Genomic DNA, 27,607 nt, shown 5'->3' with positions numbered 1-27,607 from the left:
TATGTGTCGGAGGTGGAGGGAACGAGGAGAAGTGGGAGACCAAATTGGAGGTGGAAAGATGGAGTGAAAAAGATTTTGTGTGATCGGGGCCTGAACATGCAGGAGGGTGAAAGGAGGGCAAGGAATAGAGTGAATTGGATCGATGTGGTATACCGGGGTTGACGTGCAGTCAGTGGATTGAATCAGAGCATGTGAAGCATCTGGGGTAAACCATGGAAAGCTGTGTAGGTATGTATATTTGCGTGTGTGGACGTATGTATATACATGTGTATAGGGGTGGGTTGGGCCATTTCTTTCGTCTGTTTCCTTGCGCTACCTCGCAAACGCGGGAGACAGCGACAAAGCAAAAAAAAATATATATATATATATATATATATATATATATATATATATTATCCTGGCGATAGGGGAGAAAGAATACTTCCCACATATTCCCTGCGTGTCGTAGAAGGCGACTAAAAGGGAAGGGAGCGGGGGCTGGAAATCTTCTCCCCCCCCCCAAAGGAAGGAACAGAGAAGGGGGCCGGGTGAGGAAATTGCCTTAGAGGCCCAGTCCTCTGTTCTTAACGCTACCTCACTGAGGCGGGAAATGGCAAATAGTATGAAAGAAAGAAAAGAAATATATATATATATATATATATATATATATATATATATATAATGGTTTCAGGCATTATTGCATGACAGCTAGAGACTGAGTGTGAACGAATGGGGCCTTTGTTGTCTTTTCATAGCGCTACCTCGCACACATGAGGGAGGAGGGGGATGTCATTCCATGTGTGGCGAGGTGGCGATGGGAATGAATAAAGGCAGACAGTGTGAATTGTGTGCATGTGTATATATGTATGTGTCTGTGTGTGTATATATATGTGTACATTGAGATGTATGGGTATGTATATTTGTGTGTGTGGACGTGTATGTATATCTATGTGTATTGGGGTGGGTTGGGCCATTTCTTTCGTCTGTTTCCTTGCGCTAACTCCCAAACGCAGGAGACAGCGACAAAGCAAAATAAATAAATAAATAATATATATATAAATGCAAATACACAGACATATACATATGTATCCATGTATATTCATACTTGCTGACCTTCAGTTCATTCCCAGCATGATTGACCCATGCTTCAGTGAGGTAGCACCAAGAAAGCAGACAAAAAAGACCACATTTGTTCACACTTGGTCTCTATCTGTCATGTGTAATGCACCGCTCCCTATCCACGTACTGGACCCACAGACCTTTCCATGGTTTTCCCTAGACGTTTCACATGCCTTGGTTCAATCCACTGACAGCACATCGACCCCAGTATACCACATCGTTCAATTCACTCTTTTATTTGCACACCTCTCACCCTCCTGTATGTTCACACCTCGATCACTCAAAATCTTTTTCACTCCATCCTTCTACCTCGAATTTGTTCTCCTACTTCTCCTTGTTCCCTCCACCTCTGACACCTATATATCCTCTTTGTCAACCTTTCCTCACTCATTCTCTCCATATGTCCAAACCATTTCAACACACCTTCTTCTGCTCTCTCTCTCACTCTTTTTATTACCACACATCTCTTACCCATTCATTACTTCTTGATCAAACTACCTCACACCGCATATTGTCCTCAAACATTTCATTTCCAACACGTCCATCCTCCTCCACACAACCTTATCTATAGCCCATGCCTCGCAACCATATGATATTATTGGGACTACTGTTCCTTTAGACAGCCAATTTTGCTCTCTGAGATAAAGTTTTCTCTTTCCACACATTCTTCATCGCTCCCAGAACCTTTGCCCCCTCCCTCACTCTGTGACTCGCTTCCATGGTTCCATTTGCTGCTAAGTCCACTCCCAGATATCTAAAGCACTTCACTTCAACCTTTTTTCTTCATTCAAACATACTTGCCAATTAAGTTGTCCTTCAACCTTGCTGAACCTAATAACCTTGCTCTTATTCACATTTCTTTCAACTTTCTCCTCTAACACACTTTTTGAAACTCAGTCACCAGTGTCTGCAGTTTCTCATTTGAATCAGACACCATAGCTGCATTATTGGCAAGCAACAACTAACTCACTTCCCAGCTCCTCTCATCCCCAGCAGACTGCATACTTGCCCCTTTATCCAAAACTCTTGCATTTACCACCCCATCCGTAAACAAATTAAACAACCATGGAGACATCACACACCCCTGCCGCAGACCGATATTCACTGGGAACCAATCACTATCCTCTCTTCCTACCCATACACATGCTTTACATCCTTAATAAAAACTTTTCACTACTTCTGTGAGCTTAACTCCCACACCAAATACTCTTTAAATCCTTCCACAAAGCATCTCTATCAACCCTATCACATGCCTTCTCAAGATCCATAAATTCCTCAAACAAATCCATCTGCTTTTCTAAATATTTTTCACACACATTACTCAAGCAAACACCTGATCTGCACATCCTCTACCACTTCTGAAACCACACTGCTCCTCTCCAGTCTGATGCTCTGTACATGCCTTCACCCTTGCAATCAATACTCTCCCAAACAGTTTCCCAGGAATATTCAACAAAATTATGCCTCTGTAGTTTGAACACTCGTATTTATCCCCTTTGCCTTTGTACAGTGCCACTATACATGCATTCTGCCAATCCTCAAGCACTTCACCATGGCCCATACACACATTGAATATCCTTACCAACCAATCAACAATACAATCACTCCTTTCTTAATATATTCCACTGCAATACCATCCAAACCTACCAACTTGCCAGATTTCGTCTTCCGCAAGGCTTTCACTAAACCATTCACCCTGACGCCCTCACTTCACACACCACCCTGACCAAAACACCCTACATCTGCCACTCTAACATAAAACACATTCAACACCCCTTCAAAATGCTTATGCCATCTCCTTACTTCATCACTACTTGTTATCACTTCTCCCCTTGCCCCCTGCACAGATGTTCCTATTTGTTTTCTTCTCTTTTGCACATTATTTACCTTTTTCCTAAACATCTTTATATTCTTCCTAAAGTTTAATGATGCTCTCTTGCCCCAATTCTTATTTGCCCTCCTTTTCCACCCTTGCACCTTCCTCTTGACCTCCTGCTTCTTTCTTTTATACATCTCCCAGTCATTTGTACTCCTTCCTTGTAAGTATTGTCGAAATGCCTCTCTTTTCTCTTCCACTAACAACTTCTTCATCCCACCACTTGCTCCCCTTTCTAATCTGCTCATCTTCCATAGTTCTCATGCCACATGCATCTTTTGCACATGCCATCATTGCTTCCGTACATACATCTATTCCTCACCCACTCCCCTCACATCATTTGCTCTCACCTTTTTCCATTCTACACTCAATCTCTCCTGGTACTTCCTCACACAAGTGTCCTTTCCAAGCTCACTTACTCTCGCCACTCTCTTCTCCCCAACATTCTCTCTACTTTATTTTCAAAGCCTCTGCAAATCTTCACCTCCTCAAGATAATCATCAGACATCCCTCCAGCTGCCCCTCTCAGGACATTAAGATCCAAAAGTCTCTCTTTTACACTCCTATCAATCAACACAAAATCCACTAATGCCCTTTGACTATCTCTCCTACTCACATACATATACTTATGTACATATCTTTTTAAACTAGGTATTCCCAATCACCAGTCTTTTTTTCAGCTCGCAAATCCACAAGCTCTTCACAATTTCCAGTTACACACTGAATGCCTCATGTATATCATACCCTCAACTGCCACATTACTCACCTTTGCATTTAAATCACCCATCATTAATACCTGATCTCATTTACCAAAGCTGTTGACACACTCACTCAGCTGCTCCCAAAACACTTGCCTCTTATGATCTTTCTTATGACCAGGTGCATAAGCACCAATAATCATCCATCTCTCACCATCCACTTTCAGTTTTACCCACATCAATCTAGAATTTACTCTCTTTCATTCTATCACACACTTCCACAGCTCCTGCTTCAGGAGTAGTGCTACTCCTAGCTCAGCTCTTGTTCTCTCACAAACAGTGACTTTACTCCCAAGACTTTTCCAAACCATTCTTCCCCTGTGCCTTTGAGCTTTGTTTCGCTCAGAGCCAGAACATTGAGGTTTCTTTCCTCAAACATACTACCTGTCTCTCCTTTCTTCTCATCTTGGTTACATCCACTCACGTTCAGACACCCCAATCTGATCCTTCAAGGAGGATATATTCATTATGTATTTTCCTAAAACATACAAGGGAAAGTTGAAGAAGAGGGCAAATGAGATTTGGGATGAACAAGTATCAGCAGACTTCAGGAAGGATAGGAAAACGTAACAGAGTTAACTGTCAAGAGTTGATATTTTGTTGATATTTTGAAAAGTATTTTGGTGTTCCTAGAATTTTTCATACTATATTTGCCCATCAGGGATTAAGAAAAAGAGTTTTGGAACTCGGGATTCAAACTGAAACTTGAAGACCATATGTACTAAATCTGATTCCTTGTGTTGTAAAACTTATTATCCTGATTATATCTAATACTGAAAAGTAAAGGATACGACTGACTTTACCTGCAAATGTAAGATTATGAATTAGAAGTAGAGTATTAGTTTTTCCATGTGTGATTTCATTCTGCGTAATGTACTCTACACCAAAACACATTTTACACTATTTTTTTTTTTTTTACCAGGCATGATTTCACACATTTCCATTTGTATCAATCATTTGCTTTTCTAAAACATAGAAAGTATAGAAAGTGAAAGAAGGGGAGAGAGCAGTAGAGGGTAGAAGAGCCACTGGGTCCCTTAATAGAATAATGAAAGGTAGAGTTGCAAGTATTGATATGAAGATAGGATTAAGGGACATCATAGTCTTCCCAACTCTGACCTATGCAGCCACAACATACTATGACATGGAATGGGTCGCAGAGGTCAAGAATCCAGGTTGTGGGAATGAGTATTTGGAGAGGAGCCTGTGATATGACTGGATGGAATGAAGAAAGAAATGAAGGGGTGTATAAGAGATGTGGCATGGGTAGAAATGCAGAGGGAATGAACTGCGGATGGTAGGGCGGTTGAAACGTACTTCTTTGAACTGGTTCGAGCATGTGGAAAGAATGCAAGACTGGGAGTCTGCAAGGAGAGTGTATGATAGTACAATTAAAGGAGTTGGTATGAGAGGAAGACCACCTGTGACATGGGCATATAGAGTGAAAGAATACTGGAGGGAGAGAAGAGGTAGAACACTGCATGGAATGGTGTATGTGAAGGAGGCATGTAAGGACAGGGATAAGTGGAGATTCTTTTCCTGTGGCCATCCTCTTTATGTGAGTTCCCATAGGGAATGGGTGTCAAGAGATATAGATAGATAGATAGCGCATTAGGTAAAAGTAGTTGGTTGGAACAGGAAAAACTGCACTAGAGTTGCCCTCTGCCACTGAAGGGCAAGAAGCAGCAGTGGATTTCACCAGCTTTGGTGACTAATGGTTGAAAAATGGTTGACTGGTTGTATTTAAAAAGTCGCAGTAAATGGTCAAGCTGCAGTATGGCTGGAAGTAACAATTGGCATTTAGTATTTATCTATTTGCAAATTATATGGAGAGAGAGCTCTTCACTCATGTGGCTTAGTCCCTAAACTTGCTATGCCATTAACCCTCTAGCAACAATGATAACCACAGGGTCTGTCATTTGACAGTTATCAGCAATTAGTGTTGAGTCTGCATTTTTGTTCACTTGTAAAAATTTTTGATTGAAAGGCACTCTCTTTTGGTTTGTAGAAATGCCTTAAGTCTTATGTAACTATGATTATCACCACAGAAAATTTTTGAGTGTTATTTACCCACATAACATGAGGGATAAAGTACAGCCACATTAATTACTGGCTACTTACTGATAGTCTTTAAGGCACTAATGAAAGAGAGAATGATTTGATAGATGTTGAATTGGTAACCCTAGAAAAAGTATTTTGCAAATTGGTAATCTAGGTAGGTAGAAGTTGGTTGGCAGCCAACAACCAGGGAGGTATTTTAGTGAGCCAGCCCTTCAGTGGTTGTCAAGTTGCACTCCTCTGACCTAAGTAGCTGTCTTTTCTTTCTTCCTCATAAACATGTGGACTACTGGCATTCTCTCCACAACACAATCTCTCCTTGTCATGTGTAACACTTGACTTGTGCTGCTCATTCTTCATAACTCTAGATTTTCTTTGGTGAGCACTATGTGCCAGCCATGCCGTTTGGCAAAACGATAGGTAGGAACATTTAAACAGGAGCATTAGGTAGAAATTTCAGGTAGAAGTAGTTGGAAAGAGCATTAGATAGTAGTATTCAGTAGGAACATTAGGTAGGAGACTCGGCAAACACTGTGCTAGAGTTACCCTCTGCCAGTGGTCTGTTCAGGGTAAGGCACTAAAGGCTGAGAAGAGGCACTGGAATTCACAAGTTATGAAGACTGTATTTGCCATGGCCACCTCTTTGAGGGAGTTCCATTTGGAACAGGTGTCAGAGATAAAGATAGATAGATAGATAATAATCTGTTGGTGGTTGGTAGAGAAAAGATGAAATCCCTTGGCAAATGCCAACCAACATGAAAAATCAAGTGCATAACAAAGTTAATTGTCTGTACAACAAATGTGGTTAATTTTTTCTAATTTACTATTAGTTGATATATTTTTCTTACTATTTTTTTAAAATCTGATAATAGTACCACCTGGAGGGTCCTACCAAGGGCTCTTTAATCATTAGAGGTGATTCCTGGTAAGTTGTATAGGACATGAGTGGTGATTGAGAAAATGAAGACATTGGGGAGGGACTATGTGGTTTCAGTAGTAATGGATGTGTAGATTATGCATTTCCTTTAAAAGGATTTATGAAAGAAACAAGTACTTGTATGTGGCATTTATGGATTTGAAGAAATCATATGATAAGGTTGATGTAGATTCCTTGTGGAAGGTCATATGAATATATAAAGTGGGAAGAAAGCTGCTAGAAGCAGTTAGAATTTTTGATCAAGAGTGTGAAGCATGTGTGCAAGTAGGTAGAGAGGAGAATAAGTGGTTCCAGAGGGAGGTAGGTCTGTGGTAGAGTGTGTGATATCACGATGGTCGTTCAATTTGTTTATGATTAGGGTGGTGAAGGAGGTAAATGCAAGGGTTGTGGAAAGAGGGGTGAGTATGGAGTATTTAGGGGTGTGAGGGGCCCAGGAAGTGAGCGAGTTGTTTGCTGATGACACAGCACAGGTAGCAGATTCAAGTGAGAAACTGCAGAAGTTGTCAGAAATTGGGAGTGTGTGATAAAGGAGGAAGTTGAAAGGACATTTAAACAAAAACAAGTTCAACAGGGCTGAGGGAATTATTTGGAGATGTTTGAATGGGGAAAGTTTAAAGGAAGTTCTGGGAGCATTGATGTGTGGAAAGAGAAGACAATATCTGGGTGGGCAAAAATGGGTATGTTTGAAGATATAATAATCCTAATATTGTATGGATGTTAGCCATGGGTTGTAGATGAGAGCATGTGGAAAAGGGTGGATGTATTGGAAATGAAATGTTTAAGAACAGTATATTGTGTGAGGTGTTTTGATTGAGTAAGAAATAAAAGGGTAAGAGAGAGGTGTAGTAATAGAAGAGTGTATTTGAGAGACCTGAAAAGGGCATGCTGAAATGGTTTAGACACATGGAGAGAATGAGCGAGGAGAGGTTGACAAAGAGAATATTTGAATTAGAAGTGGAGGGCAAAAGAAGGGGGAAACTAAACTGGAGATGGAAGAATGGAGTGAAAAATATTTTGGGTAGTTGGTCATGGAAATTTAGTCGGGTGAAAGGCACATAGGGATAGAGTGAATTGGAGTGATGTAGTATACAAGGGGTGACAGTCAGTGGACTAAACGAGGGATATGAAGCAGTTGGGGAAAACCATGGAAAGGTTTGTGGAGCTTGGTTTTGTGGGGCTGTGGTTTTGATACAACATACATGACATGTGACACTGCCTCACTAACTACAACACTGCAAGTGAGTATAAAATAATTCTTATGAAGGAAATAATACCTTCCATATCAGACACTGATTTTACTTTTCTTTGGGAGGATGGAATACACTATGAGCGGGAGACTTAAGCAGTCAGTTGAAGTTCTTCGCTTTCTTGCCAAGGGACATAAGTCTCCTGCATTTTGACTGCTCAGCACTTACAGAGTGACAAGACAAAATTCCTAAACATTTTGTAGGTGGTTTCAGTCCTTACTATCTGTTCTTTGGGTGCAGATAGGGAAATCATGCTGAGGTTATATGATTCTTTATGTAGCTGAAACTCGTCTTGGGTTTCTTGAGATATTCACCAACCACTTGTGACATCCTGAAATTACTTTACATTGTCCATAATTCTGTTAGAATAATCACAGGAGCATTCAGATCCTCTAAAGTTGAAAACCTGTATGCAGGATCTTTCAAGCTCCCTGTGAATTTAAGAAGTAAAGAACTTGGCTTTAAGTGCTTCATAAGCTTAGTTGTACATTGTGTAATTGCACATGTAAATGCTTTTTTGTTGCTGAGAGACCAAGGTATTCAGCCAACATCCAATATCCTTTAACATTTTATTGTAAGTTTAGAAAAATGCTATTACTGACATTGGTTTGTACTTCAACTTCGTTGAAGAAGCTGGTTTTGTGCAGTCTCCTTCCTGAAGGATTCCTGAGTATGGACTTTAAAGGAACTCGATGAAAACAACCAAAGGCAAAATTTCGTCTTTGATAATGAAAAATGAATTCTTTCAACATGATTCTGTTCATGCAAAATGTATGAAGATATTTATTGATGGCTCAAACTGTGTAGGTGTAGGCTTTGCAGTAGTTTTTGAAGATTCTCAAAGCAAAACTATAAGAGAAGCTTCTGCATTTAGTGCAGAACTGTATGGTTTGCACATAGATTATTTGAGTAATCACTTACAAAGAAATTGGTCAACTCTAATTCCCAGTGTACACTCCAGGTCATACCACGCTATTCTCCAGTGTATTCCATAGTTTAAAAGAGTTCAAGATTAGACTGTAAGAAATCCAAGTCATACCACACTATTCTCCAGTGTATTCCATAGTTTAAAAGAGTTCAAGATTAGACAGTAAGAAATAACTCAAAGCAAATGTGTAGGAATTTGTAATGGATGTGTTAGTGTTAGTGGTAATGATGAAAAATATGTCAAATCAAAATATCTTGCAGCAGATATGTGTAAGAGTTTGATTTCATAATGATTTTATGAGCAGCCACTAATGGTGGTAGTGCCATCCTGACTCAGGAGCATTAAAGAGGTACTTAGAACCATCACACACTCTCCATTTTAGGATTGCTAGTCTTACTTTTTGTCTTCATGAAAACTAGATTACTGGGCTAATATTACCATCTTCGTCCTACGTGCACCATATGCCTACTCAATTCTCACTTCTTTTCTTTACATCAGTTTCCTTACCCCTCATTTTCTGCTGTCAACATATTAGTGCTGGCGTCACCCATGACCCTTCTAATAGATATGCCTTTTCTTCCATTCACTTTACCAACTAATAGATCTGCCTCCTCTTCCATTCACTTCACCAACACTCATGGTCTTTCTAGTAACCTTTCTTGTTTTGAATACCATCTTTTTGATAACTCAAATTATATCTTGCCTCTCTTTATGACCCAGCCATCTAATGACATTCTCACTACCCCTTTTCCTATATCCAACAAAAATCATCACCCATTATTTAGCTTCAAGGATGGTGTCTGTTCCGATTCCAACATCAGTGCACCTGTGGCATGCTTAAGGACTTTAAGTCTCCTGAACTTTGATGTAATCTTACTCAATGTTTATCACTCAGCTAACACTGATTTTCTTTATTTTGTCTACTGCTCCTACTTCTACAAATATGATCCCTTTCTTCTACTATCTAAACTTCTGCCATGAAGCCAGGATTACTGTTCTGCTTCTACAAATTTGATATCTTTCTTCAACTATCTAAATTCCTGCCATGAGGACATGACATCCTTGTACCCACAAGCTGAGGACTTCGGCTCCGGAGATTTCTTCATACATCTTTGGGGAATGGTGGAACTACTCCCATTCAAATGATAGGAGGATTGAAGCCCTTATATTCTCCATTCTCACCCTTACCCTTGATATCTTTCTTCAACTATTAAACTCCTGCCATAAGGCCATGACATCCTTTTACCCACAAGCTGAGGACCTGAGGACCTCAGCCTTGGAGATTTCTACATACATCTTTGGGGAATAGTGGAACTACTCCCATTCAGATGATAGGAGGATTGAAGCCCTCATGCTCTCCATTTATAAAGATCTAAAGCAAATTATTACCCACTCAACCCATATTCATGTCTGTTCCTAATACTCTGGACTTGTTTTTTACATCTGGTCCTCAGCATTGTAGCTTCACAGGCTCACTCCTAATTAGGTAATCAGACCACACTCTTATAATTGTATCTGTTTTAATGGCATTTCCTACTCCAGCAGTCCCTATCTAAGCATGAATATTGGAACCTCGGTTTTTTATTGATTTTTCCTTGAGTAGATTACCGTTTTTCCTTTAGTTATGCTGCCATCTCCATCAGACTTATAGCAGTTGGTATTGTTGTGAAAATGGAAGTATACATCCCTTCTTCCTCCTTGACTGCTTCTTCTTACAATTCATTGTTCAGCCTATTCCTATGATGAGGCCTTTCAAGCAAGGGCTCTCTCATAATGGGCTTGAAAAAACTTCCTCCAATTCCCATTCATCATTTATTACTGAATGCAATCAATGTAAGTATATCACCTGAGAGGCAAAGCATTTCTTTATCCAATAGAAGTACTACAAATTCCTCTTCATCCACTGGTAGGTCTTTCTGGTTTTTAGCTAAAGGCATTTCTAACAACTTTTTTTTGCACTACCCATCCTTCACTTCTCTGTTCTGATGTACTATAGCTGTCTCTCCCATTGACAAAGCAACTCTTTTTTTTTCAGTACTTATTTCTCTTCAAATTATTCCTTGGACGAGTCTAACATTCCTTCACCCTCCTGTGCCCCTCCCTGTAACCTCTTTTTTTATTGACCAAACAGTACTTATTTCTTTGGGCCAAGCAAGGCTTATGGAATGATGTACTGAAAGAGCATGCTTCTGAACTTGTGCCTACACTCACTTGTGTGTTCCATTTCTGTTTAAAAACCAGAACTTTCCCTTTTTCATGGAAGCATGCATTGGTACATCCCAACCCAAAGAAGGGTGATCATTCTGACCCTTTTAACTAATGTCTTATTGCTTTGACCTACTATTTCCAGTCTTTTAATCCTTCTTCAACTCCCATATCCTCAGACATCTTCAATCTCTTGGTCTTCTCTTTGATCATCATTATGGCTTCTATAAGGGAAGATACAGTGGTAGTATCCATTCCTATCTTACTAATGTCTCGTCATCATCTCTGAAAGATTTTGGATAAATCATATGTAGTTTTCTTTGATATATCCAATACTTTTGATAGGGTGTAGCATCAGGGTTTCGCCTTCAAGCTCCCCTTCTATGGCCTCCCTTCCTTACTTAGCTTCCCTTTACCTGGCTACTTCTCTGGCCGACCCCTTTCAACAGTGACGTCTCTCAAGGTTCTCTCCTGCCTTGTACACATTTTATCCTTTTTATCAATAATTTCCTTACCTCTACAAATAATGAAATGTACTTGTATGCTGACAACTCAACACTTCATTTCTCTGCCTCCTTCAAATCTGCCCTTTCCCCTCTCACTCAATTTGCATCTCATCACAACATAACTTTTCCTGTAAACTTAGACAGAATATCTCAGTAAAGTAGACAACATCTGGTTGTTAAATGCCTCCAAAACCCACTTTCTGTCTCTCTCTCTCTCTCTCTATTGCATATCCTCACAACTCTCCTGTCTCTTTTGACAGATCTGTAATTCCGCCACTTGCTTTAACTTGCACTATTTCCAAAGTCTGTGAATCCCTCTTCAACTCCCATATCCTTAGACATCTTGAATCATTAGTCTTTGATCATCGGTATGGATTCTATAAGGCAAGATACACCAGTAATATCCATTTCTATCTTCTTAATGTCGTCATCATCTCTGAAAGACTTTGAAGAACCATGTGTAGTTTCCCCTGATATAGCCAGTGTCTTTTAAAAGCATCAGAATCTCGTCTTCAAGCTCCCCCTTGTTGGCTTCCCTCCCTCACTTTCTCTGGCTGATCCATTTCCCTGGTTGTTGATGGATCAGCTTCTATCCCTTTATCTCCCAACAGTGACGTCCCTCAAGGTTCTCTCGTCTGCCACTTATTTCATCCTTTTTAGGAACGATTTCCTTAGTTCTACAATTAACCAAGTGCACTCACATGCTGACACCTCGAAACTATTCCTCTACCTCCTGCCTCTCTCACTTAATCTGCATCTCATCTCAGCACAACTTCCTCTCGAGTTTAATGCCTCCAAAACCCAATCTCTGTCTTTCTCTCTCTCCCTCGCATCAATACAATTTTCCTGTCCCTTGTGATGTATCTGTAATTCCACCACTTTCTTTAATTTCAATATCCAGAGTCTTTGAATATCTCCTCATCTCTCATATCCTCAGATGTCTTGAAACTCTTGGTCTTCTTTGATCATATAAGGCAAGATACATTTGTAATATAATTTCCTATCTTCTTAATGTTTAGTCATCTTATCTCAGTCAGGGTATCTCAGAGGAGTAGAGAAAATTTGGTTGTTTAATGCCTCCAAAACTCAGTTTCTGCTTGTCTCTCTCTTGCACATCTTAACAACTTTCATGCCTGTTCTGATGGATCTGTAATTTCACCATTACAATTAGCATACTTTGTATCACTATGACATCTAACCTATCTTGGAAACTTCACTTAATGGAAGTAGCTAATTCTGCCTCTTTTAAGAAACAGTCTTGTTTAGAAGTTGAATTTTCTTTTCTTCAGAACAGTTGCTCTTTATATCCATAGGATTGATGTGTCCTTGTGATGAGTACTGTGTTTCTAAAACAGTTTGTTTATCAACTTTCCCAAGCTAACCTCACTATTTGACTCACGAGCTCTATGCTGCAGTGTTGGTTCACTTTCCCTCTTCTTTGCATATTTGGTTCTTGCTCCTGAGAGCTGGCTGCATGTGCACCCCCACTATTAGCTAGACCACATAAAATGCTGCAAGCTGTTGCATCATTTGATTATAGTATGGCCATTGACAACTCAGTGATGGGCCATTTTGATAACTGTTTTCTTTCCCTACACCACGGAGCTTTGGAACTCTCTAACCCCCTCATGTCTCCTAACGGTTTGACCTAGTACTTTTAAAGGACAGTTTTTTTCCTTTTTCCTCTGCCTCCAAAATTTTTAATGTACTTTCTTCATCTCGTCTTTCTCATTCTCATTAACCTTCTTTATATTTCAATAAGGCCTAGCTTTGATATGGTCTTTTGTCTGTGAGTAGAGTCTTTAAGAAAAATATAAAAAACAAGCAAAATGGGACTTGGAATCCAAGGAAAATGAAAGTATAGAGGGTACAGAAAGGTGTTAAAGCATGGCTTTCCTCCTTCAGCAGGAATTGTCATTTTGAGACTTTTGCATTGACTGGTTATTGGTCATACTATGTTGATCCAGAGTCACTTTTTACAGAGGAAACCTACCCCAGTATGTGACAGCTGCAGTTGCATTATTGCTATGGACCATGTACATAGTAGAGGAAATGCAGAATAATTCTAAAAAGACGTTACTCAAGATTGTAAATAAAGATATTCTATGAATTATGAAAACTTGCAATATTTCAAAACCAGCATGTATGAATAGGAGAATAGATGGACTAATTTGCCAGAAGAAAATATATAAGAAATTCAAGTCAATGGGAAGTGATTAAAATTACTGGGAATTAATCAAAATCCAAAGAAAATTAAGAATAATCCTAAGGAATTCTTCAAATATATAAGACAAAAGAAGACAGTAAAAGAAAGAATTGGACCATTACAAAACGAACATGACACACTAACTACTGACAACAAGGAAATGGCTACCATATTAATTTATTCGTTTAACTCCGTATTCACAGTAACTGCTACCATACTAATTTATTCGTTTAACTCTATATTCACAGTTGAAGAAATATCTCTAATACTGCAACCAATGAAAATTTTCAAGGATCTGATAAAGAAGAGTCGAAGCTTAGTGAAATAAAGAGCTCTGAAATACATAAATACCTGGACCTGTTAAATCCAAAAGCCCAGATAACTTAGCTCCAAGACTTTTAAAGGAGGTCAGGAGACAGCTGATATACCCCATGACAAAAATATTAAACAAATCTCTGTCGGATGGTCGGTTGCCAACTGACTGAAAACTAGCAAATGTTACTCCTATGTTTTAAAAGGAGACAAAAAGTGTGGCTTGAACTACCGCCCAATTAGCCTTATGTCAGTGTTAGGTAAAATGATGGAAAAGATAATGAGATAAAATTGTCACGTTTCTAGAAGAAAGCAAAATTATATCAGACAACTAACATGGTTTCAGCTGTAGAAGATCCTGCCTAACAAATTTGTTTGAAATTTTCAGTGTCAGAATTGGGACGAAAAATTATGTCTGATGTAGTATATTTAGACTTCCAAAAGGCTTTTGATAAAGTACTTCATAAGAGACTTTTACATAAACTCAAAGCACATGGAATCGATGGAGATCTCTGCATGGATCAGAGACTGGCTTACTGGAGGAAAGCAGTGTGTGGTATTAAACGGTGAAGCCTCAGGTAGGCTAGACATAACAAGTGGTGTGCAATGGGTTGGTCCTAGACCAATTCCTATCATAATATATATTGACCTAGAACATGGTCTTACATTTAAGATATCTAAATTTGCTGATGATACTAAATTAGGAGGTGAAGCTGTAAACAGGCAGAGCTGCGAAATGATTCAAAGAGATCTTAACATACTTGCAGAGTGGTCGTAACAGATGGCAAATGAAATTTAATGTAAACAAATGTAAGGTTATGCACTTTGGAGACAAGAATATATGTTACAGCTACAAAGTATTTGGAAACTCTCTGACTAAAGTAAGTGAAGAAAAGGAAATACACTAAACAGTGTCAAGTAGCAAGTAAAAAAGGTAACCAAATGTTAGGTTTCATAGCCAGGAACATAGATTATAAGGCACCAGAAACAATTCTCACACTTTAAAATTCTCTAGTGAGACTATACCTTGAATATGCAGTCTAGATTTGGTCCCCAAACTGTAAAAGAGACGAGGAAAAATTAGAGCAAGTATAAAGACTTACGACAAAATTGATCCCATCCTTTAGAAATCTGGCCTATGAAGTGGCTAAAATGATTGGATATCTTATCCCTTAAAAAACGTATACTTAAAGGCGACTTAAACCAAGTGTTCAAATTTCTTAACAAGTTTGACAAAGTAAACCACGAGCATCTTTTCAGAATATAAGAAAATACGGTTACTAGGACAATTGGAATAAAACTCAAAAGATGTAGTAGGGATGTGGGAAAAAGTTTCTTTGAGTACTGGAATAAGTTACTGCCAGACATAGTGAATGCTAAAACTATAAATACCTTTAAAGTCATTTAGACAAATATTTCATAAATTTGGGTATACTTTGAAAGAAACGCCAGAAATATAAATGACAGCAGTAACAGGGACACTAGAAGGCTAATGTGCAGCAGCAGGGAGTCTGTGATAGCTGAATTACATTTTTTTTTCAAGTTAATCATTTTTTTAGACAAAGTAGTCATGGGCCAATCAGGCCTCCTGTTGTCTTTCTTTCTCATGTAAACAGAATACCAGAAATATAAGATCCACAGAGGCAAATATGAATTATATGATATTGGGAGAAAGAATTCTTCCCATGTATTCCCTGCGTGGCATAGAAGGCAACTAAAGGGGGCAGGAGCAGGGGACTGGAAATCCTCCCCTTCTTGTATTTCAGTTTCTAAAAAAGGAGACAGAAGGAGGAGTCAAGTCAGGTGGTGAAAGACTTGGTAGATGAAATCGGGCAAGGCGGCAGGGTTGGATGGCACTGCAGTTGAATTTACTAAGAAAAAGGGTATTCATTGTATGTATGGATCATAGTGAAGTGCTTGAGGATTGGCAGAATGCATGTATAGTGCCACTGTACAAAGGCAAAGGGGATAAAGGTAAGTGGTCAAACTGCATAGGCATAAGTTTGTATGGGGGTATTGATGGAGAGGGTGAAGGCATGTACAGATCATCAGACTGGGAAGGAGCAGTGTGGTTTCAGAAGTGATAGAGGATGTGTGGATCAGTTGTTTGCTTTGAAGAATGTGTGTGAGAAATACTTGGAGAAACAGAAGGATTTGTATGTAGCATTTATGGATCTGGAGAAGGCATATGACAGGGTGGATGCAGGTGCTTTGTGGAAGATCTTAAGAGTATATGGTATGGGAGGTAAGCTGCTAGAAGCATTGAGTTTTTATCAAGGGTGTAAGGCATGTGTAAAAGTAGGAAGAGAGAAGAATGATTGGTTCCCACTGAATGTTGGTCTGCGGCAGGGGTGCATGATGTCCCCACGGCTGTTTAGTCTGTTGATGGATAGGGTGGTTAGGGAGGTAAATGCAGGAGTTTTGGAGAGGGGAGCAAGTACGCAGTCTGCTTGGGATGAGAGGGCCGGGGAAGTGTGTCAGTTCTTGTTTGCCAATGATACAGCACTTGCGGCTGATTCGAGCGAGAAACTGCAGAAGTTGGTGACTGAGTTTGGAAAAGTTTGTGAAAAAAGTAAGTTTAGAGTAAATGTGAAAAAGAACAAGGTTATTAGGTTCAGCAGGGTTGAGGGACAAGTTAGTTGGGATGTGAGTTTGAATGGAGAAAAATTGGAAGAAGTGAAGAGTTTCAGATATCTGGGAGTGGATTTAGCAGCGAATAAAACCATGGAAGTGGAAGCAAGTCATAGGATGGGGGAGGGGGTGAAGGTTCTGGGAGTGATGAAGAATATGTGGCAAGAGAGAACGTTTGTTTGGGTATATTGAAGGAATAGTAGTTCCAACAATATTGTATGGTTGAGAGGCATTGTCTATGGATAGGGTTTTATGGCGGAGGGTGGATGTGTTGGAAATGAAATGTTTGAGGACAATGTGTGAGGTGGTTTGATTGAGTAAATAATCAAAGGGTAAGAGAGATGTTTGGTAATAAAGAGTGTGGTTAAGAGAGCAGGAAAGGGTGTGTTGAAGTGGTTTGGACATATGGAGAGAATGAGTGAGGAAAGGTTGACAAAGAGGATATATGTGTCAGAGGTGGAGGGAACAAGAAGCAAGGGACCAAATTGGAGGTGAAAGGATGGAGTGAAAAAGATTTTGAGCAATTGGGGCCTGAATGTGCAGGAGGGAAAGAGCAGTGCAAGGAATAAAGTGAATTGGAATGATGTGGTGTACCAGGGTTGACATGCTGTCAGTGGACTTAACCAGGGCTTGTGAAACGTGTAGGGTAAACCATGGAAAGGTCTGTGGGGCCTAGATGTGGATAGGGAGTTGTAATATTGGTGCATTATGCATGACAGCTAGAGACTGAGTGTGAACAAATGTGGCCATTTTTTGTCAATTTTCCTGGTACTACCTCACTGACACTGGGTGGCAATGCTGTTTCCTGTGGGGAGGGGTGGCACTGGGAATGTGTGAAGGCAAGTGAGTATGAATATGTATGTACATATATGTGTAACTGTGTATGTATATGTGTATATGCTTATATGTATGTGTATGGGTGTGTATGTATACATGTGTGTATGTGAGTGGATGGATCGTCCTTCCTCTGTTTCCTGGCACTACCTCGCTGATGCGGGAAACAATCAAGTAATATAAAAAAATTATTCAAGGGTTGCCAAAATATATAATTTTAATCTATTTTATGTTTTAGATGGCTTTTAAAGGAAACTAAAATATATGATATTTAAATAGTTTTTTAAGTTTTTAGATAGTATCTTTTTCATGGTAAAAAGTTCTGAATAACTGTTCCATATATTACACAAAATCAGACAATATGCAGTCACAGCATTAGTAATGAATAACATAAATATATGTAGAAGTACTGTATTACAATATAGTGCTGTATACATGCAAAAAATTAGTGATAATTGGGAGTGGCTGGTGTTTCACCTGAGGATTACATAAGATTATGCATTATGTAATTTCATTAATTTCATCCATGTGAACAATGGTGTGAAGTTTAGGGTCACAGTGTTAGTCTCCTGCAATGGCCTTGCATAATCCTGTCATATAGAGATTTGACCTTGAAAAGCACTTAACTTGTCCTTTTCCCGCTGCTCCATTTCCCTCTTATAAATTAGTCTCTAAAGTCCTTGATGGGCAGCTCATTGAAATAATCAACCCCAACAACCTCCTGTTTCCCCCCTGCTTTTTTTTTTTTTTTTTTTTTTTCCCCACCACTCTATACCAAACTCGAGTCACACATCCTTCAGCATCCACAGACTTCCAGTCCTCATAAACAAAATACTTGGCACCATACTACAGAGCAAGAGCTAGTGGTGGTGGCACACTTTCTTTCTGACTGTCAAGCTTATATCACCCAAAAGAATGCAGCCTTAGAAACTTGAAACCTTCCTGGTGGGTCCCCTTGAATTTTATTTTACTCCCCATTATCTTTGACCTTTTCCTGCATGACCTTTCACCTCCTCAAACCAGTAACATCCATATCCTTTCTTATGAAGAGGAAAGTACTATCGCTACATCACAGTAAAATATTGAAAGCTTACAAATGGATTGCAGTAACACCTTGCACTCCTTTGATGACTCATTCCACAATCAAGTGAGAGCTTTCAAAAATCCATAGTTACCCAGATTATCACTTGATAAACACAACTCATATATATTCCCATCCTTCATATTTCAACCAAATCCTCCCTTTATACAAAGCACCAGCAGTAATGTGCATCACCTACAATGAATGTGCATTTTCTCTCATCGACATCAGTGCAAAAGCAGCTTGAAAATTAAATACTGTTTGAACTTTTACTGGAACAAAAGCTGGCAAACTAAACGAAACCCATTCCATTTTCAGTATACATCATTAAGCCTCCATGGCGTATGTTCACCATGTTCAAGACCATCTCACAAAAAAAACTAGCAAGCAAGACAAAGCCCTCAAAACCATAATAGGATGCCTTCAAACCACTTGCATAGAAGACCTACTTGCAGAAACTTGCATCATAACACTGCAGGCATATTAAGACAGAAAAGGGACACATTTTATTGCAGCTCCACATACCCATCTACTTGAACCACCTCCTCATAGTCCACCCACCCCACCTCTGAAACAGTATACACACTTAAGCTTCAGTCACCTATATAACTTTTTTCCCCATCAGTTGACACTATTACAGCCAGGTCAGCATGTCACCCAACAAACATTAGACAGTTGCCCCCACCATACATTCTCAACACTCCTGCTCCTAAGAGAAATACATCTAAATCCATGCTTCATACATGAATTTTCGTTATCTATCATGTTCCAGATCTGCCCACCATCCATCATTGTAAGCTTACAAAACACAAAATAGTAGAGGCTGTTACCATCACACTGAAGACACAAAATATTGTTATGCATGACTAACTAGGCACAGATGAATATTCAAAATTCCACATGCTAAGATCTGACTACCTAGGGAATGTAGCAGAGTATCTGGGTGCCTTTGGATCTCCACAAAGGAAACTTGGGACTACAACAACAGACTACTTGTTAGTGATACTGTCCTGTAGTTTGTCATGCATTCTCACTTTTTTCAGCAGTAGCAGCTTTCCACCCCATTTACACATTTTCCCTTTTCTGTTGTGCTGACCCTCTGAATAACATATTTCTGCACACTGTCTTAAGTACAAGTTGTAAGATTTCATCAGAATCGTGTGCCTCACATGGATCAAGATCCCTCTTGAGCTTACTTGTTTCTTGTCAGTATAAATGCTTTTGTTGGTCTTTCACTATGCAAGTGATTTTGAACTCAAGTTTTCTCTCCTGCCTCAGTAACTCAAATCTTTCATTCCAATTATTTGTTCATTAATTAACAATTGGCTCCTCATAAATTTATGGAATATTTTTGGCTTCATCATTTCTTTGTCGTTCGTGTTTTGTTCAAAAGTTCCTTCCTTCAAATTTTACAATACTTTGCTCATTTCCTCTTCATTTACTCCTTTCAAATGTCAAATGCTGTGTCTCTGTCTGCAGTCATTATCTTCCCTTCATCATCATTTTCTTTAATTCTCTGACATTTCATGAAAAATATCTTTCTTCTCTGACCTTCATTTTTTGCCAATGAGACCCATAGATAATTTTTTTCCCAAAAAAGTTCTTTACCTCTCTACTGATACATTTTTAGACTGACTGATCCGACATGGGCAAAATATACCCCAGTCATGGCCATCTTGGGTGAAAGAAAAACAGAAAACAAGAATAAAAAAATTAATTAGAGCTGCATAGGTGTTTGTAGACCTTACTCCTAAACATAGAAAGGTTACATGAAGAAGGAAAGAAGGAGGAAGATCGTTCCACAGCTTTGCTATTTCAGAAGACAGAGGTATCGTGAGTCATTGAGTATGTACATGCTTGCATATGTGGTTGTGCATTACATGCAAAGTATGCTTCTTGTGCATGCACGTGTTTGCATTTCAAAGTGCTTGTGTGTGAAGGTGCATGTACATTTGTTACTTATACATAGTGTGATGTCCCCCATGGTTGTTTAATTTGTGTATGGATAGGGGTGGTTAGGAAGGTAAATGCAAGGGTTTTGGAGAGAGGGGCGAGTATGCAGTCTGTTGTGGATGAGAAGGCCTGGGAAGCGAGTCATTTGTTGTTTGCCGATGATACAGCTCTAGTGGCTGATTTGTGTGAGAAACTGCATAGGATGGTGACTGAGTTTGGAAAAGTGTGTGAAAGGAGAAAGTTGAGAGTAAATGTGAATAAGAGCAAGGTTATTAGGTTCAGTAGGGTTGAGGGACAAGTTAGTTGGGATGCAAGTTTGAATGGAAAAAAATTGGAGGAAGTGAAGTATTTTAGATATCAGGGAGTGGACTCAGCAGCAGATGGAACAATGGAAGCAAAAGTGAGTCACAGGGTGGGGGAGGGGGGTGAAGGTAGTGGGAGCAATGAAGAACAAGTGGAAGGAGAGGATATCGAGAGCAAAAATGGTATGTTGAAGGAATAGTAGTTCCAACAATGTTGTATGGTTGCGAGGCATGGGCCATAGATAGTGTTGTACAGAGGAGGCTGGATGTGTTGGAAATGAAATGTTTGAGGACAATATGTTGTGAGAGGTGGTTTGATCTAGTAATGTAAGAGTAAGAGAGATGTGTAGAAATGTAGAGTATGATTGAGAGAGCAGAAGAGGATGTGTTGAAATGGTTTGGACATATGGAGAGAGTGAGTGAGGAAAGATCAACAAAGAGGATATATGAGTCAGAGGTGGAGGGAAGAAGGAGAAGCAGGAGACCAAATTGGAGGTGGAAGGATAGAGTGAAAAAGATTGAGTGATTGGGGCCTGAACATACAGGAGGGTGAGAGGGTGCAACGAATAGAGTGAATTGGAACATGTGGTATACTGGGGTAGACGTGCTGTCAGTGGACTGAACCAGGGCATGTGAAGTGTATGGGGTAAACCATGGAAAGATATGGGGCCTGGATGTGGATAGGGAGCTGTGGTTTTGGTGCATTATACATGACAGCTAGAGACTGAGAGCGAATGAATGCGGCCTTTTTGTCTGTTTTCCTGGCGCTGCCTTGCTGAAGCAGGGGATAGCGATGCCATTTTCCTGTGGGACGGGGTAGCTGCAGGAGTGGATGAAGGCAAGCAGGTTTGAATATGTACATGTGTATATATGTAATGTCTGTGTGTATATGTTGATTTGTATATGTATGCATATGTGTGTATGTGGGCATTTATGTATATATATGTGTATGAGTGGATGGGCCATTCTTCATCTGTTTCCTGGTGCTACCTTGCTGACATGGGAAACAGCAATTATGTATGATATATATAATACATAGTTTCCTTGTACTGTTAGTGACTAACGCATTACAGTATTAATAATATCCAATCTCCTTTCTTACAGCGTCGTGATGGTCTGCAGTACAGTAACACTTTTTGGCTCTGTGTTACTATGGGCAGGTTACCACACTCGTTCAGTGCTTAGTAACACTGAATATACATCAGCAGCACCAAACAGCATTGCATTTGATGATAAGGAAGATATCATATTCTTTCTGGAGCCATATGCAGAAAATAAACCAAGTTTGAAGTATTATTTTAGGTTGTACCACCCTAGTAGTGTACAGCAAGTTGTTCATCACAGTGAGAAACCTTTATCACATAGTTCCTATAAATTGTTGGTTTCAAAACCCAATATAAAATCACTTCCGACACTCTTCACTGTCAAGAAAGCATTTCAGGATCATGGAAAGCAACATGGTAACCTTGAAAAAATTAGAGAACTTGATGTAGAACTGAAAGGGAACTATCATAGAACACAACATACTATACATAGAAGGGATTTGAAGCTATTAGGTGCACAGAAAATCCAAAAACGTGATGTTACTAAAATTGATGTAGTCAACTCCAAAAACCAAAAATTAAATGTGAGAGAGAGATATTCCAAAGGACCATCAAATCCTGCTAACCGAACTAATAATAAAACTGTTACAGAAACAGAGCACTTTGATAATGCAGATCGAAATGACAGTAGTTTACACAGCTTTCTCAATAATTCCTTGTTTAGAAGTCATGAAAAGCATGAAAACCAAAAAGAAAGCCATATTTTCAGCAGTGTTGGCATAAATAACATGAGAGGAAAAAAAGATAAGAAAGCAACTGGGGATGAACACTTCATTGATATAATTAAAAAGTATAACACAAGTATAGATGGGGTTGGTTACAAGAATAGCCCACTTGAAACACTGTATTCATTAGTTTCATTCGTTTCCAATCAGGAACACGAACTGGGTGAGAAACGGGTGGATTTCACCAAGAAACACAATATTTCACAAGGTAAAAGGGAGGAAGACATTGAAGTAAATGTGAATGGCATTGAGGTTTATAATTTGGGAAACATCAATGACCAGAATTTAATAGAGGGAGAACATAAAGAGAAAAAAACATTATTGAGAGATTTACTGATGGGTTTTGGCTTGAATAGTGCAGAAGAGAGTCCCTTACACTTGATTAGTAATGTTGATCAGAAAATGAGTTCACAATATTTCATTGCAAACTCTTCTTATAATGTTCCACCTTTCACTTCTGTTAGCTTTGCTAAAGATGTTGAAATGCACAAAAACATTGAATCATTGCTTAGTTTGAACAACAACAACAGTGACCCACTCCAGCATGAGGAAGAGAATGTGCCGGTAAATGAAAAAGAACAAAGAAGCTCAGACTGGATGAGTTATGTAATCACTGCTACTGCAGTTGTTGTAGCTTTAGTGCTAATATCGCTCTCAGTGATGTGTGGAGCCAAGTTGTATAGGTCGCAGAGGAACAAGAAACAACAAATGCTTGAAATTTTACAACCTTCAGGTATTTAGTTATCTTTAGATGTGTGAATTAATATACTAGAGGTCCTTTTATATGAGCATCAGTCATACAAACACACATACTTATGAACAAGCCCAAAAAAAGATAAAATTTCTAGTTCAACATACATTCAATCACTCAAACTTACTAATTGTTGAACTGCATCTTTTATGATAAAATGTAGCTTAACATATCATGAAGTGTTTTAGATATCTGGGAGGGGATTTGGTAGCAGATGGAACCATGGAAGCGGAAGTGAGTCACAGGGTGGGGGAGGGATGAAAGTTCTGGGAGCATTGAAAAGTGTGTGGAAGGCAAGAACATTATCTCAGAAAGCAAAAATGGGTATGCTTAAAAGATTAGTGGTTCCAACAATGTTATATGGTTGCGAGGCATGGGCTATAGAAAGGGTTGTGTGGAGGAGGGTGGATGTGTTGGAAATGAAATGTTTGAGGACATTATGTGGTGTGAGGTGGTTTGATCCAGTAAGTAATGAAAGGGTAAGAGAAATGTGTGGTAATAAAAAAAGTGATTGAGAGAGCAAAGAGGGTGTATTGAAATGGTTTGGTCACATGGAAAGAATGAGTGAGGAAAGATTGACAAAGAGGATATATGTGTCAAAGGTGGAGGGAATGAGGAGAAGTAGGAGACCAAATTGGAGGTGAAAGGATGGAGTGAAAAAGATTTTGAGCGATCGAGGCCTGACCATGCAGGAGGGTGAAAGGCATGCAAGGGATAGAGTTAATTGGAATGATGTGGTATACTGGGGTCGACGTGCTGTTAATGGATTGAACCAGGGCATGTGAAGTGTCTGGGGTAAACCATGGAAAGTTTTGTAGGGCCTGGATGTGGAAAGGGAGCTGTGGTTTCAGTGCATTATACATGACAGTTAGGGACTGAGTGTGAACGAATGTGGCCTTTGTTCTCTTTTCCTAGCACTACCTGTCACTTCATGTGTGGCAGGGTGGCAACGGGAATGAATAAAGGCAGCAAGTATGAATTATGTACATGTGTATATATGTCTCTGTATGTATGTATATGTATACGTTGAAATGTATAGGTATGTATATGTGCGTGTGTGGACGTGTATGTATATACATGTGTATGTGGGTGGGTTGGGCCATTCTTTCGTCTGTTTCCTTGCACTAGCTCGCTAATGCGGGAAACAGCGACAAAGTATAATATGAATGAATATATATAATATATATTATTTTTATTTTTTTTTTTATACTTAATTGCCGTCTCCTGCGTTAGTGAGGTCACACAAGGAAACAGAAGAATAGCCCAACCCACCCACATACACATGTATATACATAAACGCCCACACACGCACATATACATAACTATACATTTCAATGTATACATACACAGACATATGTACACATGGGAATGGATGAAGACAGCAAGTATGAGTATGTAATATTTGCTGTCTTCATGCATTCCCATTGCCACCCCACCACACATGAATAGCATTCCCCCTACACCAGCGAGGTAGTGCTAGGAAAAGACAAAAAAGGCCACATTCATTCACACTCAGTCTCCAACTGTCATGTGTAATGCACTGAAACCACAGCTCCCTTTTCACAACCAGGCCTCACAACACTTTCCATGGTTTACCCCAGATGCTTAACATGCCCTGGTTCAATCCATTGACAGCATGGCGACCCTAGTATACCACATTGTTCCAGTTCACTCCATTCTTGTACACCTTTCACCCTCCTGTATATTCAGGCCCTGATCACTCAAAATCTTTTTCACTCCATCTTTCCACCTCCAATTTGGTCTCCCGCTTCTCCTCATTCCCTCTAACTCTGACACATATATCCTCTTTGTGACTCTTTCCTCACTCATTCTTTCCATTAACCAAACCATTTCAATACACCCTCTTCTGCTCTCTCAACCACACTATTTGTATTACCATACATCTCTCTTACCCTTTCATTTCTTACTCAATCAAACCACCTCACACCACATATTGTCCTCAAACATTTCATTTCCAACACATCTGCCCTCCTCCGCACAACCCTATCCATAGCCCATGCCCCACAACCATATAACATTGTTTGAACCACTATTCATTCAAACAAACCCAAATTTGCTCTCCAAAATAATGTTCTTGCCTTCCATTTGTTCTCTTGTCTTATGCATTTTATTTATCTCCTTCCAAAACACCTTTTGATTCTACTTACAATTTAATGATACTCTCACCCCAACTCTCATTTGCCCTCTTTTTCATCTCTTGCATCTTTCTCTTGACCTCCTGCCACTTTCTTTTATACATTTCTGTCATTTGCACTACTTCCCTGCAAAAGTCATCCAAATGCCTCTCTCTTCTCTTTTACTAACAATCTCACTTCCTCATCCCACCACTCGCTACCCTTTCTAATCTGCCCACCTACCACCTTTCTCATGCCGCATGCATCTTTTGCGCAAGCCATCACTGCTTCCCAAAATACATCCCATCCCTCCCCCACTCCCCTTACATCATTTGCTCTCACCTTTTACCATTCTGCACTCAATCTCTCCTAGTACTTCCTGACACAAGTCTCCTTTCCAAGCTCATTTACTCTCACACTCTCTTCTCCCCAACATTCTTTCTTCTTTTCTGAAAACCTCTACAAATCTTCACCTTCGCCTCCACAAGGTAGTGTTCAGACATCCCTTTAGCTGCCCCTCTCAGCACATTAATATCCTAAAGTCTCTCTTTCAAACCCCTATCAATTAACATGTAATCCAATAATGATCTCTGGCCATCTCTCATACTCGCATACATATACTTATTTATATCTCTCTTTTTAAACCAGGTATTCCTAATCACCAGTACTTTTTCAGCACACAAATCCACAAGCTCTTCACCATTTCCATTTATAACACTGAACACCCTATGTACACCAGTTATACCCTCAACTGCCACATTACTCACCATCACATTCATATCACCCATCACTATAACCTGGTCTCATGCATCAAAGCTACTAACTCACTCACTCAGCTGCTCCCAAAACACATGCCCCTCATGATCTTTCTTATGACCAGGTGCATAGGCACCAATAATCGCCCATCACTCTCCATCCACTTTCAGTTTTACCCATATCAATCTAGAATTTACTTTCTTACACCATCACGTATTCCCACAACTCCTGCTTCAGGAGGAATGCTACTTCTTCCTTTGCTCTTGTCCTCTCATCTACCCCTGACTTTACTCCAAGCGCCAAACCACTCTTCCCCTTTACCCTTGAGAATTGTTTCACTTGAAGCCAAAACATGCAGGTTCCTTTCCTCAAACATACTACCTTTCTCCCCTTTTTTCTCATCTAGCTTACATCCAAAACAGATGAAGAATGGTCCAACCACCCACATACACGTACATATACATTTCAATGTATACATACATATATACATACACAGACATATACACATGTACATATTCATACTTGCTGCTTGTCTATTCCCATCGCCACCCAGCCACACATGAAATACCAAACCCCCCCTCCCCCCACCACAATGTATACATACATATATATATATATATATACATACACAGACATATACACATGTACATATTCATACTTGCTGCTCGTCTATTCCCATCGCCACCCAGCCACACATGAAATACCAAACCCCTTCCCCCACCACAATGTATACATACATATACATACATACACAGACATACATATATACACATGTACGTATTCATACTTGCTGCCCTCATCCATTCCCATCACCACCCAGCCACACATGAAATAGCAAACTCCCCTTTCCCCCACCACCACCCCCCAACAAGGTAGCACCAGGAAAAGACAAAAAGGCCACATTCGTTCACACTCAGTCTCTAGCTGTCATGTGTAATGCAATGAAACCACAGCTCCCTTTCCACATCCAGGCCCCACAAACCTTTCCATGGTTTACCCTAAATGCTCCACATGCCCTGATTCAATCCATTGACAGCACATTAGAAAGGGTAGTGAGTGATGGGATGAATAAGTAACATTACTAGTGAAAGAGAAGAAAGGGGCATTTGGGCGATTTTTGCAGGGAAGTAATGCAAATGAGTGGGAGATGTATAAAAGAAAGAGACAGGAGATCAAGAGAAAGGTGCAAGAGGCAAAAAAGAGGG

The 27,607-nt window shown here is 39.6% G+C and overlaps 1 protein-coding gene across 2 annotated transcripts in view; it reads left to right on the top strand.

The window, feature by feature from the left end:
• The window catches only part of LOC139747275 (uncharacterized), a 42,237-nt gene extending 15,110 nt beyond the window's left edge, over positions 1-27,127 (top strand). For both annotated transcript variants that reach the window (XM_071659379.1, XM_071659380.1), the window contains one exon: positions 22,037-27,127. In XM_071659379.1, coding sequence (XP_071515480.1) covers positions 22,044-23,501 — 1,458 coding nt within the window. In that variant the 5' untranslated portion in view covers positions 22,037-22,043 and the 3' untranslated portion in view covers positions 23,502-27,127. The remainder of the gene's footprint in view (positions 1-22,036) is intronic.
• The last annotated feature ends 480 nt before the right edge of the window (positions 27,128-27,607 follow it).

Source organism: Panulirus ornatus, chromosome 68, assembly GCF_036320965.1.
Source record: "Panulirus ornatus isolate Po-2019 chromosome 68, ASM3632096v1, whole genome shotgun sequence".
NCBI classification, from domain to species: domain Eukaryota; kingdom Metazoa; phylum Arthropoda; class Malacostraca; order Decapoda; family Palinuridae; genus Panulirus; species Panulirus ornatus.
The sequence above is the reverse complement of the archived record's forward strand: the minus strand, read 5'-3'. Positions and strand labels throughout refer to the sequence as shown.